Source organism: Actinia tenebrosa, unplaced genomic scaffold, assembly GCF_029948245.1.
Source record: "Actinia tenebrosa isolate PJP-AT-01 unplaced genomic scaffold, QUT_ActTen_1.0 PGA_scaffold0__85_contigs__length_37466705, whole genome shotgun sequence".
Lineage (NCBI taxonomy): Eukaryota > Metazoa > Cnidaria > Anthozoa > Actiniaria > Actiniidae > Actinia > Actinia tenebrosa.
The window spans coordinates 16,459,713-16,476,894 of record NW_028292569.1 but is presented as its reverse complement, the minus strand read 5'-3'; the positions used below and the strand labels follow the sequence as shown (position 1 = coordinate 16,476,894).

The 17,182-nt window shown below is 37.3% G+C and overlaps 2 protein-coding genes across 2 annotated transcripts in view; both read right to left on the bottom strand.

The window, feature by feature from the left end:
• Positions 1-647: 647 nt before the first annotated feature.
• Positions 648-4,929, bottom strand: LOC116301603 (neuropeptide receptor 22). The gene is made up of 3 exons (XM_031710693.2): positions 4,850-4,929; positions 3,868-3,986; positions 648-2,538 (listed from the first exon to the last, which is right to left on the bottom strand). The coding sequence occupies exon 3, from the start codon at positions 2,169-2,171 to the stop codon at positions 1,062-1,064; it is 1,110 nt and encodes a 369-aa protein (XP_031566553.2). The 5' UTR covers positions 2,172-2,538; positions 3,868-3,986; positions 4,850-4,929; the 3' UTR covers positions 648-1,061.
• A 6,903-nt stretch (positions 4,930-11,832) lies between these two features.
• LOC116301319 (neuropeptide FF receptor 1) overlaps positions 11,833-17,182 on the bottom strand; it is a 40,830-nt gene continuing 35,480 nt past the window's right edge. Inside the window, 2 exon segments of the mRNA XM_031710360.2 lie at positions 11,833-15,169; positions 16,009-16,500. Coding sequence (XP_031566220.2) covers positions 14,925-15,169; positions 16,009-16,500 — 737 coding nt within the window. The 3' untranslated portion in view covers positions 11,833-14,924.

Sequence of the window (17,182 nt, the reverse complement as noted above, 5' to 3'; positions counted from 1 at the left end):
CCTCCCTTGCTCGGGTGTGGTCGTAAATCCAAATGGTCATGATGGTGATGATGATGATAGCATTGATGATAATATTGGTAACGGATGGTGATGATGGACAAGATGATGCCACGATGGTCACGATGGTGATGATGATAGCATTGATGATAATACTGGTAATGGATGGTGATGATGGACAAGATGATGCCACGATGGTCATGATGGTCATGATGATGATGATAGCATTGATGATAATACTGGTAATGGATGGTGGTGTTAGACAAGATGATGCCACGATGGTCATGATGGCGATGATGATGATGATAGCATTGATGGTAATACTGGTAATGGAAGGTGGTGATAGACAAGATGATGCCACGATGGTCATGATGGCGATGATGATGATGATAGCATTGATGGTAATACTGGTAATGGATGGTAATGATGGACAAAACGCATGCCTCTATGGTCAAAATGGTAGTGATGACAACGAAAACTAATGCACGAGACGATTGTAATTTCAGTATTAAAATGCGTTAGTTAAGTGAACTTTCTATTAATAGTTCCATCCTAATCAAGGTCATGACCGTTGAATATATTGTATTTATTTTATTTGGTTTCTTTAATATTTCATTAGCATTTGAATACTACCAATTAAGGCAACTAACACAATCAGAAGAGACGTTTATTATTTAAAGTTAAAGAATTAATGACTTTTATTAGATATTTTCCATTATTTAGTGTCTTTCATACGTTGGTTTTAGCCAACAAGAGGAACGATTCATCACGCTTTTTCCTTAATTTTTGTAGTTTATTTTAGTTCGCATATTTAAGGCAACATTAAAATCTTGAGAAGTGTGGCTAGAAGTGTTGCTAAGCCTGTAAATTTAGCTTTCAGGAATGCAAGAGGTTTTCGATTTCCGGTCATTTCACACACTTGTTTCAGTTCTCCAATGCATGCTACTTAAGCTTTAAATACTCTTAAAATGGAACACTGATGTAGAGAGCTAAAGGGCGCACAACGCGGGCTTCCTGGAACAGCAGCTACTCGCAGAAAACTACCGACGTAAAAAGAGTATCATTTAGAGACAGGTTTCGCACTCAGGTCCAGCCATCACAATCGTGTTCATAACAGTGTTATTTTGAATCGAACAAAGCATCGTCTCTGAGCTCAGTTTATTTCTCTTAAATTCTGTCCTCGATTTCCTAGTGGTAAACTGGCTCACCAGCCCTCGACGAAAGTTCTTTATAAAGCCAAAATAGATACATGGATTAATAGCAGCGTTGGAGTATGATAAGAACTGGACCGCAAAGAGTAAAGACCCCCACCCGCAAAAGTTAGGGACTTTCCATTTCCACACGAAAATCTGGAGAAAGAGAATGAAGTTGTACGGCCCCCAGCACAGTCCAAAAACGAAGACGATGAGAAACGCAATGATTGTGAGTCGCCTTGATGTTTTCTTCTGCTTGGCCCTTGCTGCGGTGGAACACTTACTTCGAATGTAATCAGGCGTCTTGGTTTTGATCAATATTATCGCGTATAGAATTGTCAGGATTACAAATGGAATGACGAGGAAATAAATCGAAATCGCTATGCTGTAAGCTTTCTGGATTTTGATGTGGTCTTCCAAGTTATCGCTCCAGTTCAAAACACAGTGATTTTCTCCATTAAATGGTAATAGTTTTATAGCATAGAAGTAAGGGGAGAAAAATCCCAACGAGATAATCCATGTAAGAGCTATTAGAAAGTAGCGACGTTTGGCATTCATGAGGGTCACGCGAAGTGGGAAGACGACAGCCAGGAATCTATCAAGTGTCATAAATATGAGACTAACGATGGATACAGCGGGAGAGACATCTGCAAGAAAAGAGATCAACTTGCATGTGATGACTCCGAATGTACCGTGTATCAGCCAAGCAGAGCTGTCTCTGGCCAGCCTTACTAACATCATTGGAATAACAATAACAGGAATCAAAACGTCCGATACAGCAATGTTCAGGATGAAAAAGTTGATCGTGCGTCGAAGATTTCTGTTACGACACACTACATAAATAATAAGCAAGTTCCCAAAGAGCGACATAATAAGAATGACTGAGAGAGAGAACATCTTGGTGATTCGAGCTGCCTCAGTGTCTCGTGGACATCCAAATTCAGAGTGGTTTGTGAGGGAGTTGTTCGTTTGAGTATCCATCGTGTTAGTATTTTTTGTGGTTAAGGCTTCCCGTAGCAAACAAAAGCTTGCAGCGGCTTCTGTATTGTCCCGAGTTAAAATGCTATAGCTCCGAGTAGTAACTATTTGTGTTCGAGCTTTAGTTTTGAAAAAAAGTCTGTATCTATGCTTCTGTAGTCTGTATCTATGCTTCTGTAGTCTGTATCTATGCTTCTGTAGTCTGTATCTGAAAAATTATGGCTTCTTCTTTTTATCTGCGCGAATGGTGTTTCGTAGGAGACGCACGGAATTCCGGTCATAAGGGTTTAACGTCTTTACTTTCTCATCGTTTCATGTCAGGTGCTAGCTTTTTCTCATAATTCAACTTATGATGAAGAAACTTGAAAACCTGTGTAAAAGGCCACAAGTTTATCAGTTGTTGCGACGGTTTAGTGTTTAACTCTCGTTATAAATAAAGTTACTATTATGATGCATTAATGGGGGAATAGAAAGTTCGATGTTTAGATTAACGTCGCTCAAAACTATAATAATGGCAAAGTGCCTTGCATTGCTAATGAATTGCCAATGTTCTTAGGGTTGAGAAATGATAAAAAATGAATTAAACAAATGAATAATGAAGTAAAGGAAAATTGAAATTTTGACTGATTTTGGATACATTTTTTCTCGAAGTAAAAAAGAGAGTGCTGTACGTGGAAAACTAGTGAAAACTAGTGTACGTGGTTATCTTAACTCGCAGGGTTTAAGATTGATAGTGAGAGTTCAGAGCGAGTTGAATTGTTAACGCTTGCTGCAAGGTTAAAATGAATGAATGAATGAATGCATAATAAAGGCCAAAAAGAATTGACATTTTAATTTGAAGCTTGAATTTTCATTCGCTTAAAACGTGGTTATCTTAATTCACTGAGTTCATGACTAAATGGCAGCTGTATTGTTAACGCTTGCAAGGTTAAAATAAATGAATGAATGCATAATGAATTAAGGTCAAAAGAACTGCCAATTTTGAACCTTGAAATTTTAAATCTTTCGGCTCCACGTAAAAAAGAAAGTGGTTTTAGGATAGCCTAACTCACCGGGTTTAAGAATAAGAATTGAATGTTATCGTTTGCAAGGTCGAAAAATTGAATTAAACAAATAGAAAATGAAGTAAAAAATGAATTGAAACTTTGAATTTTTCTCAACGTAAAAAGAAAGTGGTATTGAGATATTTTTAACCCTCTGGGTTTAAGAACGAAAATTGAATGTTATAGTTTGCAAGGTCGAAATATTATAAAAAATGAATTAAAAAAATAAATAATGAAGTGAAAAAAAAAAAAAAAAAAAAAAAAAGAAAGGATTGAATGATTTTGAATTTTTATCCAAGTAAAAAGGAAAGTGGTATTAGGATAACCTTAACTCACTGGGTTTAAGAACGAGAAATTAAGTGTTATCGTTTGCAAGGTCGAAATATTATGAGCAGTGAATTTCAAAAAAATAATGAATTGAAAAAAAAAAAAAAAAAAAAAAAAAAAGGAAAGAAAAAAAAGGTTGAAATTTTGAATTCTTATCCAATTAAAAAGAAAGTGGGTTTAAGAACGAGAATTGAATATTTTTATCGTTTGCAAGGTCAAAATATTATAAGAAATGAATTTTTAAAAAAAGCGAAAAAAAGAAGAAATAAAGAAAGGATTTAAATTTTTAACTTTTTTCTCAAGTGGCATATATGATTATCATAATTCACCTGGCTTAAGAAGATGAGACAATCGTAAAGATTTCTGGCGACTGAGTTCTTCTAGCTACGCTCTCAAGCTCAGCATGTTCTAGGATCTCTCCTCACACGTCGGTTAAACCTTCCCAATCCTAGCGAAAATTAATTGACGTCAGTCGAAGCCACCAAAAATCATGCACAAAGGCAATGAACAAAGCTGGTTACGGAAAGAATAATATTGGTATAGATTGACATAACGGCAGAAGCTTAAACAAAGATATAAAGAAATGTCAAAATAATAAATACCATTAATTGGAAGATTAAATTTTTTCATGCAAAAGCCAAGTAACATGAAATTCTTATTAAATTGATAGATGGTAGTGGTGGCCGCCATCGGTTAGATTTAAATTCATCTTGAGTGGTATTTTCCTGAGATTTTCTTTTCGTTTCACAGAATTTTGGTCCGGGGTTGTTTTGCGTGTAAAAATATTTTAACAAATTTGGGGTTTGAAATATTTATCGTAAGCCGTTTTCTTGAGTCCTTGTCGTTAAATCATTTATTAGAAGGAGAATTTTTGATAAAAGAGTACAAGGTGTTTCCTTCCTCATAAGAAAAGAAAGGAAAAGAACACATGCTAGGACGAACTCGACAATGCTAGTATGCATTTGTTTAATGGAGTTTATTTTCTAGACAAAAAGACTACTTTGATGATTTAACACCTTAATTAATTGATACCAGGAAAACGAAAATATATGCATGACAAAAAAATGAAATATAGGAAAATGAACCTGAATGAACACTTAATAGAATGAGAGCAACTGTCTTCAGAATGAAAGAAAGAACCCGAATTGAAAGCGGTTTTAAAATTGTAATATTTTTCTCTCTCGCAAATATCAAACTTATCAGTATTGTTAAATGCTTAGATAGCCTTTAATCAGCGTTCAAATAGTTAGGAAAACTTCTTTTCGAAGGGAAGAACTCGAATTTCAAATGGTTGCTGCACAAGGAACTTACCTCACTTACTCGAGTACAAGCCTTGTGAAGTGAGCTGTGTTGATTCTCCTATTCATACCATAGTTATTGATCTATCGACGTTTCACAAAAACGACTGTCATTTTTAATACCAATGAATAGTAATGAGCAGCTTAAGGGCACGCTTCGCAGCAGGGGAAAATCAATATTGTCTCGAATGTTTCTGGCCAACGGTCTTTGGATATTGATAGAAAATGAAAAATCGTAATTGCTTCTGAAGTGAGTTGGTATTCAATCAATCACTATGTCCCGAACGAAGTCTTAATCTTACTCGAAGGATCAATTCCTAATGTCAGGTCGAGTCCTTGGAGTCAGAAACACACCTCCAACGGCTTTAATTAAGGGAATTTCCAAATGTAAACATAATGAAAAAATACAGCGATTAAAGAAAAGGTTGAGCTGGTATCTTCTCTTGCAGGTGGGATCGCAAAACAAAGGGGTCTTGAATATATATAATTGAGTATATAACAGGAAACGTAAAACAATTTTCACCTCGATTTTGAACTTCAATTATGTTTCAATTGGACTTCAAAAATACAACGTAAGGCTTGCTGAAGGCTATAGATTCTACAATTAAGGGTTAGTGGTTTGTTTCAGTACGACCGCAGGAAACGTCGCACTGAAATTATAAGTCGGATTACGGCTGTAGGAGATCTTCATTTTCTACGCGATTTCGATCATCAATAAACCTTGTTCAAAAACACGCCCAACCCTTGAAACCCACTCATTGAGTAAACTCTAACGTACTTTGTTCCTTGGTGTGTTTAGATGAACAGATTATTTGACAAACAACACTGTATTGAAACAATGATATCAAAAGAAGGTGATTTCAGTAGCAAGCTGCAATTTTAACCGGATTAAAAAGACTCTTAGCGAAGTGCCCAGAATCTGAGCCTTAAGTACCCAGACACTCAAGTCAGCGATTATCTTCATTTTTACATGTGTCAACATTGTTAATCCTTATGTTTTTCAGTCGAGCTCTTAGAGTTTTTCACGAGAGCTTTCCCCCGGCGTAAAATAAACTCTGGTTGACTTCGAAGGGAAGTCATTTGAAAACACATTTGGTACAATTATAGATGCCGTTTATGAAATAGAAAAGTATCCAACGGTGATACAAATAGTAATGCAAGTTGATTGCCGCTCTACTTACTCACCGGCGCGGAATCTCTATAAAAATGTTAAGAAGATGATTGTAAAAAATAAAAAAGAAAGAAAGAAAGAAAACGGTTGAAAAATCAAACGATGAAGACTGAATCGCTTTAGATCCTAAAATGATCGAGTTCCGCGGGTTTTGAACGCTAATCTCTTATAGTCTTACGTATCTCGATAAGTATATTAAGATAAAAAAGAAGAAAATGCTGGAAAAGATATGCAAATGTAAGCTATTGATTAGTCCCTTTGGAATATAAAAAATATCTAATAATATTAAGTAGATGATAGTAAAACAATAATGTAAACGGTTGAAAATCCCAAAGATGAAGACCTATAATCGCTTTGGAATATGTACAGTAATCGGCGAGTCTCGGCGCTGAAGTTTTTTTAGCTGAATCATGTCTCCAGGTTATCTCGATAAGCATATTAAGATAAAAAAGAAGAAAATCCGGGCAAAGATAAGCAAATGTGAGCTATTGATTAGTCCCTTTGCAATAGGAAATGTTGGTGTCTCGCCAACTTGTCTTATGTTGTCCGCGTTACTGAAGTAGATGATGAAAAACAAAAAGAACTAAGGAAAGTAGAAAATTATTGAATATTTAAAAGAGACCATTGAGAATGAGACGAATGGTAAGACGAAACGAAAGCAAAATCCAGCTGAAAAAGAGAGAGAGAGAGAGAGAGAAAAGCGAGGGAGAAAGAGAGAGAACTTACCTAATCACAAACCTAGAATACGCGAAGACTAATCTACCCAAGGCAATAATTGTTCTTGAATATATCTTTTTGCACGGCTCGGAACTGCGACCTTCGTGATATGATACTAAAACACTTGGATTAATCTTATTTTGATGAAATCAATCGGCAATACTCCAACGAACTTTGGTCTTTTTTCGTTGTTCGAGAAGGTAGGCGGTGGCAGTCCGCTAATATATGACAACATTTTCGCCCATTTGGCAGCTGTGGACATTCGCAGTTAAGATAATCTAGTATATTGAAGAGGCGGCAGGAAGCCGAGAGAAAACGCAATACTTCGACATCGAAATATATTAAATCTAAATAAGGTTTAATTTGGTTGCACAGTCCGTGGAATCGAATTTGTCGACCTTTGAAAATGACCAATGTCTTTTTTTAAAATTCACTGTCTTACAAAACTAGATCATAAAAGCAAATGGCTCCAAATGACATTATGAAACATACGCAAGACAAAGGTCCGCCGACCTCAATTTGATTAAGTTCGTTTTGAAAAAATATATTATATATATATAATGCTTGCATCTGCTCTCATCTGTGATAAAGTGTAAACTAGAGATCGCATGAATAAGTCAACTAAGAGGTTTTGATGTATTTAATGGTGCATGGGAGCCGTTTAAATCCTTGTGAATATTTTCTCATTGGTCAAGTTTAACCACAGGTGAATTAAACCGTTAAATACTTATCAAGAATTTGTTGGTTGGCTAAAAAAAAGAAATATTTACTAAAAGTAACTGCGCTTAAAAGCGAAAGTCTTTTTTGAATAAAGAAGAATACTTAGTCTTGCTCTTTGTTTAGCTACACATTAAAATTTAACGAAAAAACCGCATTTTAGTATCACTTTGTCTTTAAAATATAACAATTTGCTGTTATTTCAGGCAGATGTGAAACTGTTTCGTTAATAGTGGTATTGGCAGAAATAGGAAAGGAATACCACGAATTAGTATATAGATTATGGATTCCAAAGTCTTTTATAGATAAGTGTTTTTTTTCTTTGTTTAGGTGAAAAATAAAATAAAATAAAAAACTCGTTAAAAAGGGAACTTTGCGCGAATTGACTACCTGTCGAGATGGAGACTTAACAGTTGTACAAGCTTTATGTCGTAAAGCCGATAAAAAAAGAAAAAAAGAAAAACGATGCTAAACGTTAAGCTTTTCAGTCGAACCCTGGAACATCTGGGCTGATCTAAGTCAGGGCACGGCTAACTCACAGATCAAACCCTGAAACAACCTCTGGGCTGATCAAAGTCAGGGCACGGCTAACTCACAGATAGAACCCTGAAACAACCTCTGGGCTGATCAAAGTCAGGGCACGGCTAACTCACAGATCGAACCCTGAAACAACCTCTGGGCTGATCAAAATCAGGGCACGGCTAACTCACAGATAGAACCCTGAAACAACCTCTGGGCTGATCAAAGTCAGGGGACGGCTAATCCACAGATGGAATTGGAATTAAGCGTGTTAGGTTTTGGGAAGAGATGAAAATTGGAGAACCCTGAGAAAAACCCTCGAATCAAGGGAGAGACCTAACAAAATCTACTTACATGTGATGCCGAGTCCAGGAATGGCAATTGATCCATTCCTAAAATGAATTCCCCGATTATTGCCTTAGACTAAGTATTTGTGCGATATTCTCAAGGTATTTAAGAGCCGATTTCAATGATTTTATATATTATGCATGCAGGATATTCATTGGAATGCGGTTATGTTCAACGAAAACGAAAGATCAACGATAGAATTAAATTTGAAACCGTCATGACAGGAGGCACAACAACAGAGTCAAGAAAACTGATTCTTTCTCATGCAAATAAGATGAAGACCCTTTTACTGATGCAGCGGCCATCTTGAATTCTATCGTTTTTAGTTAGAGATTCATGGGGATGACGAGAGAAAATTTCGGAAAATTTATAGACAGCACAGCTGTCAAGGTGTCTTTTTATATTGTTATCCAATGGGAAACTCATCTAAAAACCAATTGAATTTGAAGGTAGCGATATGCAAAAGACCAAAGCGTAAAATCCTTCAAAACAATAACTCAACCATTCTTTTCTTTCTAAATATTTCTATGAATATTCAATGATTTTAGATGGCTGCCGTATGAAAAGTTTTGTCTTTGTATCAGTAATTATTATTATTGCTATAATAATAATAATAATAATAATAATAATAATGATAATAGTAATAATAATAATAATAGTAATAATAATAATTAAAAAAAATAAATCTCAATGCCATTATAATAATATATATTTTTTATAATAGAACTCAATTAACTATTAATAATAATAATAATAATAACAATAATAACTATTACCATTAATGGTTACTAGAATGAATGCCGGCAAAATGCAGTAGGTATTTACTCACGTCTTTCATCATTTCATCAATCAAAAAGCCTGCCAAGCGTAAATCTTTTCGCAACTTACCATTTTGTCTGGTGGAGTCATGTACATTCATACCTGGGTAAAAGATTTTTAGTGCTATTATGGCTAAATTAGCTAATTAATTAAAGAACAGTTGTTTTCAGATTGAAGAATACTTCTTGCGTGTGACAGGGAGTTTTTTCCTTTTTAAAAGCCTCTTTGGATAATTGCAATTTTCTAATTACTTTTCCATTAAATATTAAGAAAATGAAATATTACAGAAGAGTCACCAACACAGCCAGACTCACAACAACACTTATGAAAGACATTCATAAAGTATAGTTTAATAAATGAGCAGAAGTAAAAAAAAACCACTAGCGGTAGCCGAGTGGTTTTAGGCCCGATAAAACACGATCTGCTAGTTTTTTGAACGACTTCAAAAATTCATGCATAATTAATGAGCATTTAGGGTCCTTATTCGTGACATGCTCTTGTACTCTTTATAAAGATTTCAAAATCTTTATATAAAGATATCCATGTTGAACTATTATCAGGCATAAAGATCCATGCACGTGATGGGTTTGAAGAACCTGATAGGTCTAGATGCTCATAAATTATTCATGGCTTTTTGAACCACAAATATCAGACAAGACTAGAAGAATGCCAATGCCAAAACTATCCACCGCTAGACACACATCCATCTACGCGCAGCAAGAAAGCTTTCCAAATTAAGATAATTAGCTTTTGATGGAATTTTTGAGTTGGGGGAAGACAGCTCATTATTCTTAAAGAGAAATAGGCAGTCAAAGACTGCATGTGGCTACTGCTATAGTACAAGATAATGTGGATATATGAAAAGTATAAACGGAAATTAAGAAATAAAAGAACACGAATATAGAGAAAAATGAGAATTTAATAAATATAAATTGTGATGTGAAACAATCTACATGAGAAAACACATCTGGAATGTTGAACCCTGAAACAACCTCTGGGCTGATCTAAGTCAGGGCATGGCTTACTCACAGATCGAATCCTGAAACAACCTATAGGCTGATCTAAGTCAGGGCACGGCTAACTCACAGATAGAACCCTGAAACAACCTCTGAGCTGATCTAAGTCAGGGCACGGCTAACTCACAGATAGAACCCTGAAACAACCTCTGGGCTGAATGAAATTAAGACTTTTTATTTATATTGTCTATTTTTATTTTGTGGCATGGGTGTAAAGTAGCTTTTAGCTAAGTCCATTGACCACGGTAAATAAAGGTTATTATTATTATTATTATTATCATTATTATCATTATTAATCGAACAAACTTTGATCACGTGTGATGTCGTGAGCGATGCTGTGAAAGATGCTTATTGTCTTTGCGCATGGGCGGTTGAAACGTATAACCCAATGATTAGCAAAGCCAGGCCTATTTTTTCGTTGTCTCGTCGATAGACTGCAATTAAAACACTCATTAATAATTCATAGGCTTATGGTCCAATTGGAGTCACCATACACGTCACGTGCATGAACCTTTATACCCGATAAAGTCCTCTTCATTAGTATTCAAGTGATTTTATATAAAGACACGTGTGATCTTTATATAAAGACCACTCGAATACTATGAGGATGACTTCATCAGGGATGAAGTATGCATCCAAGTTTAGATGAAGACATAGAGCTTCATCAAGGCCATAGTCAACCCTAATGATCTTTGACTAACGTGCCTGTCTTTGCCGTGGCACGCAATATCCAACGTGTGGGAGCTTCTATTGAATCTGGTTGCGCATGCCCGTGACGTCAAATCTCTATCGAAGTATAAAAATCCATGTTCGTGACGTGTATGGTGGCTCCAGTTGAACCAAAATCTTATAAATTGTTCATGAGTGTTTTAAGCAGTTCAAAAAACTCGTAGATCGTGTTTTATCAGGTATAAAAGCACTCGGCTACGCCTCGTGCTCTTATACCTGATAAAACACTCCTACTCGTTTTTTAAACACTACATAATATACCCGTGAAATAGTTAGGATGAAATATAGGAGATAGTTAACATAGGAATTCAGTGAGGAATGACAAGGGCACGGGCGTTTACTAGAGTAACAACTCAATACGCAAATGAATGGACACGAAAATGCGAACATGTCAAATTATACGAAGGAATATCATGTACAACAAAATATTGTTTCAGTTTTTTAAAGTGTGTTTAGAAATATTAAAAAATGCGCGCCCTTGAGTAGAAGACGTGCACTAGTTTACCCGTCACGGCTCGCCTATTTTAACTAATTAGACTTAGGCAACCATAGCACAAAAATTTCCGGATGCGTGTGGACGGGGCCTTAGGCAACCAAAGGTTAGTAATTAGTTTGCTAGCTATCTATTTCACGGGCACTCTATCGTCATGCCATTAATTTTAATAACCCATGACGTCACCCTTAAGGAAATTAAAAAGGGCAAAAAAATATAGCTGGAAGGGGTTCCTGTTGTTAAACTTACGTCAAAGAGTTTTTTTAAAACAATTAATTCAAGTCATATACTGAGAAATAGTCATATACTGCGTAGAAAACTATAGCCTGCGTTGCATCCGGAGTTTTCTTCAGACTTTGCGGAGGCTAAAGAGACTAGTATATGACTGTTAAAAAGGAAATACTATGATGATGAACAGATAGAATTTCTATTAAGGCAACTGGTTAAAACCAAAACAATGCTATGCGTAAGCTCCTGTGTTTTTATTTTAAGATGATTCAGCTAAATATAATTGTATAGGAAGTAATAATAGCAGGGAAGGGGGGTGGGGGTAGGGAGTGATATGTCCATACGTTATCCTAAAAGCCTCCAATACTCTGGACATATGATTTCTTGCCCTCCCCTTGCTTACGAACTCATATTAATGCATCCTACTTCTTTTTTTAGTTTTCCACCCACTCTTGTACTCAGAGCCCACGTTCTCTTCGTTAGCACCGAGAAACTTATTTTCTAATATTTTACGTGTCAGTTAGCCATTTTATTCCTGGAAAGACTCTTTTTATTATTCTTTTTCATTGCGGACCAATCAGAGCACTCGGGAAATTAAGGCAGACACACGGTGCAACATTGCAGGCAATGTTGCTGAAGTAGGATAGTTTTCTACTTCAACAACGTTGCGTTCAACATATTGCATCGTGTCATGGCTCGCAACATCGATTGCATGCACGCTGTGTGCAATGTTGCACCGTGTGTCCGTAGCTTTAGTTGCCGCCAGAGCCTCTCGATTCTCGGTGCTGACCAAGGGCAGCATGGGCTCTGGGTACGAGGTTGTAATCCACCCTTACAAGTAACTCAGGAAGCCACGCTCTTCAGCCTCTCCCTTCTCCCCTGCTAATTCACCACTAGCCCCAAAAGTTTCTACTTTAATTTAACTATTTTCCCCTCTAGATGCTAAGGCCCCGTCCACACGTATCCGCAAATTTGTGTATCCGCCAATTTTTTTTTGCGGATACGGGTTGCGTCCACACGTATCCGCAAATTTGTGTATCCGCCAATTTTTTTTTGCGGATACGGGTTGCGTTCACACGTGTCCGAAAATGTTTGTATCTGTATCCGGAAATTTTCGAAAACGGTCTCCAGAGTGGAAATTTTCGAATACGCTCCGAATACGGATACGTGTGGACGGTCGTATCCGCAAATTTTCGAATACGCTGACGTAAACACGATTTTGCGTATGCTCAATGAGAAAAACTATCTGTCAAAGGGACTACGCGCTAGCGTGCACCAGGGCGGATAAAGAAATTTCCGGGTACGTGTGGACAGCGAAAACGATTCGAAAACGATTCGAATACGCTGCGTGTGGACGCGAACATTACCGTATCCGCAAAAAAAAATTTGCGGATACAGAAATTTCCGGATACGTGTGGACGGGGCCTAATACTTCGAATAAAGATAATGGATTATTATTATTAATAGATTTAACAAACGAATTATCAACATCTTGTTTGAAGGAGACGTTCAACTTATTACAATAGACTCTTTTAGCTTGCGCGTATTAAATGATTACCCATTTCAGACCAGGTTTCATTCCCTCGAGAATTTTTTGTTTGAGTTGTATCCAAATTCATGTGTCTTCTCATGCGCAACCATTAAACAAAGAAATGATACTCTAGAGAGTGACACGTAGTCTTGAGAATAAGATTCTTTGTTTGAGTTGTATCCATATTCATGCGTCTTTTCATGCGCAACCGTTAAACAAAGAAATGATACTCTAGGGAATGACACGTGGTCTAAAATTATTCAAACGTTACGCCTGAGCCAAGGATGTCTATAGGCCCCTCACAGCACGTCGGAATACAGATCAATTTGGAAGACATAACGATAGGTTTCCAATTCTCAGGAGATTGAAATTCTTTTGTCTTGTTCTTCAATCCAAATTGAGCTGCTTTGACGTCACATGCAAGGGGCCTATTAATTCCCGGTTTTAATGTCTACGCTGACTGATAACAAACGCGCCCTACATAGTTGTTTTGGGTTGAATTCATAGTGGGATCTGAATTCTTTATCTTGGACTGTGGATTTCGCATTTAAAAACTTCGATAATCCAAATTTTCTTATTGTGGTGAATTGTTGCACAGTGAACTGCGACAAGCATTATTTCTATACATGTTAATGCGTTCGTTGCTTGGTCTGTTAGTCTTGCTATTTTAGTCTCGTCAAAGCGTCAGGCACGGCACGGCACGGCGCGGCGCATGGCATGACCGCAAAGTAAGTTTTCATCTTACGAAATCTGCTTTATACAGCAAAGTAATCCGCGTAATATTTCATCTGCCACCAATTTCAGTGTCCTCTAAGTATGCAGAAGCCATGATCCCTTTAGCTCGTTCCTGGCTATATCTTGAAATTGTAAAGTGCATTTAAGAGACCGTAATAATTGCCGTTTGCTTTCCTTAGTACTTTGTCTCCACTAGAATACTCCCATCACCAGCTGATTCTATAGCTCGTATAAATGTTGTTGCTTGCTTAAAAAAGATAATATACCAGCACCGATGTACAAATACGTGCACTAATTTACAGTGTTTCCTTTGCTGACCTTCGAAGTTTAGTATAGTACCATCTGCGTGTGTAGTTAAGGAATGTACGTATAGAGTTCTAAAAGTCTTGACAGCGAGATAACAACGCCTCTGTGTGTTTCTTCGCATACAATCAGATTAAATCCTGTAAACCGCAATACCTGAGTAATTCGAAGTTAAACCCCGGCATCCTAACATCTACGCATGCAGTTGACGAGTTTAAGAATAGCGTTAGTGTCCTTGTCTTCCAGACGGCGATGCCTGTGTTCGTCCTCGGATACAATTCAGAGTAATCATTAAATACTGCATTACCAGAGTACTACAAGTAGTTTTTAAAAACATTTCAATTCTAAAGATGGATGCACAAGGAAATTCGTTTACGCAACGTTAAATTTTTTGGGTGTATTTTATTTTATTTTTTCTTTGAATCCATCGAGTGAAAGCGTTCTTTTTCACACGGCAGTGATAAATACTCGTATTATTTTCATTAACCTCTTCTTTGGCCACCAATTGCATATTTATACGCCTTCTTTTTTAACCATTGTGGTAGACATTGGGCTTTCAGAAAGCCAAAGCTTCACTTCAGTGTGTCGTAGCTGTTAGGTGTCTTGATATTCCAAAGCGATTTCAATGAACTCCGTTGGCAATGGTGCGCGACTGAAGTCAGGAATTTGAAATCTAGATTCCTTTTCTCAAATCAATACCTATGTTGGACTTTTTTTTTTCCAAAACGAACATAACATCTTCATTTTCTTTTCTTTATTCCCTTATACTTTATTCGTATTTGTCTGAAGAGTGTGACCCGGCGCCATTGAATGGTTCTGGTCAGATGAACTATGTGTAAAGGAGAATCGCCTGCGTATCTTTAATCGATCGCATCCAAGGATTTTATTGAACTCTTTAGAGAACTGTTCGCTGAGAAACCAGTAAATTATGGGGTTGATACAACTATTGAACCAGGAAATGATCTGACAATAGGCAAGAACAGTCCATATATAATGCACTTCTAAACCTGAAAAAAAAAGAAAAGAGTTTGGTTTTAGGAATATAAAACGCGTATGCATATCTCTGTATACTATGATATAAACACGCTGGGAGCTGTAGAGCAAGAGAGAGGCAAGCTTGGGAAAACGAGGCGTGGCCGAGTGCTTCTCTTGCTTCTCGCGTGCTGTCACAGCTCTATATGATGACATGACAGTGGCGATGAAGATAGTGATGATGCTGATGATAATAGTAATGATTGATCATGACGTCGATGATGATGGTGATGACGATGACATGACAGTGGTGAAGAAGATAGTGATGATGACATGACAGTGATGAAGATAGTGATGATGCTGAAGATAGTAGTAATGATTGATAATGACATCGATGATGATGGTGGTGATGATGACATGACAGTGGTGAAGATAGTGATGATGCTGATGATAGTAGTAATGATTGATAATGACATCGATGATGATGGTGATGATGATGACATGACAGTGGTGAAGATAGTGATGATGCTGATGATAGTAGTAATGATTGATAATGACATCGATGATGATGGTGATGATGATGACATGACAGTGGTGGAGAAGATAGTGATGATGCTGATGAAAGTAGTAATGATTGATCATGACGTCGAGGATGATATAACATATACACCTGCTTGCAAGAACGTTGACATACGAAAATAGAACATTAGTGGTTTAGTGGGATAGGAATTATATTAAAGAACAAAAGATCACTGAAGCTGAACTTTTTCTTTTGTCTTTTTAATGTGTTCCTTTCTCACTAAATTACTAATGTTCTAATATCGTATGACAACGTTCTTGCAAGTAGGTGTATCTATGTATGTATGTATCGTACCTGATCCATAGTCCACCCATAAGAATATAATGTGGTATGGCATAAGGCAGACAGCATAGGATGCTACAACAATAGCCATCATTTTCAAGACCTTTTTTCTTCTCTTCAAGGCCTGAGGGTCACCCTGTGTCACACCACAAGGCGACGACTTGATCTCCTCCACTGCCCATAACTTGTATATCATGTGTATGTATGCAGGCAAAAGGAATATCAACGGTAACACGTAGATACCAACGAAAAGAAACATTGAGTAGACTTTCTGAAGGACTGCAATCGGCCAATCTTCTGTGCAACCAAATTCCCCTTTGAGATTGTAGGCGCCAAGTTCAGGTAATGCTACAAATAATCCAATGATCCAGGCCAAGGCAATGGCCAGCTTGGCTTGTGCTCGAGACAGAGGTAAGGCCATGGGCATACATATTGCTCTGTATCGCTCCACTGTCATGGCGACCAGGGAGCCGGTTGAAGCAGAGATGTTCATTATTTGAAGAGCTGTGCAACGAGTGGAAAGATATTAATTGCTATTGCAGTATGAGAATAGAGACAACACTAGATTGAACAAATCGTCGAACCGACCAATGGTCATCATGAAGCAGCTTAGAACAGCAAATCAACCAACTGGTCGACTACCGACCACCTGACACTGAATAAGTCGACCACCCAACAGCTAACCGACCAACTGTTGTTACGAGTCAAGTAACACCAAATCAACCAACTCGTCGACTACCGACCACCTGACACTGAATAAGTCGACCAACCAACAGCTAACCGACCCACAAGTCAAGTAACACCAAATCAACCAACTGGTCGACTACCGACCACATAACACTGAATAAGTCGACCAACCAACAGCTTATCAACACTGACCAAAGCAACCGACCAATGATCAATGTTCGACCACCTAAGATGAAATCAATCAACTGATTACCAACAACGCTTTACCAAATATACCATCGGAGCAACATGCTTACTAGGCCAATTATTGTGTGACGAACTGCTGATCTATGGATCAACTACCCACCGACTGAACGACCAGCTGCCATTCAATAGGCAAGTATTCCAAGTCGACAACTAAAGCAACCAAATCATAAAATTCATAGAGGCGGGACGACTGTATTTCACAGAAGTTTATCATCACTGCATCTTATTTTGAGGTCTTCAATGGCGACTTATT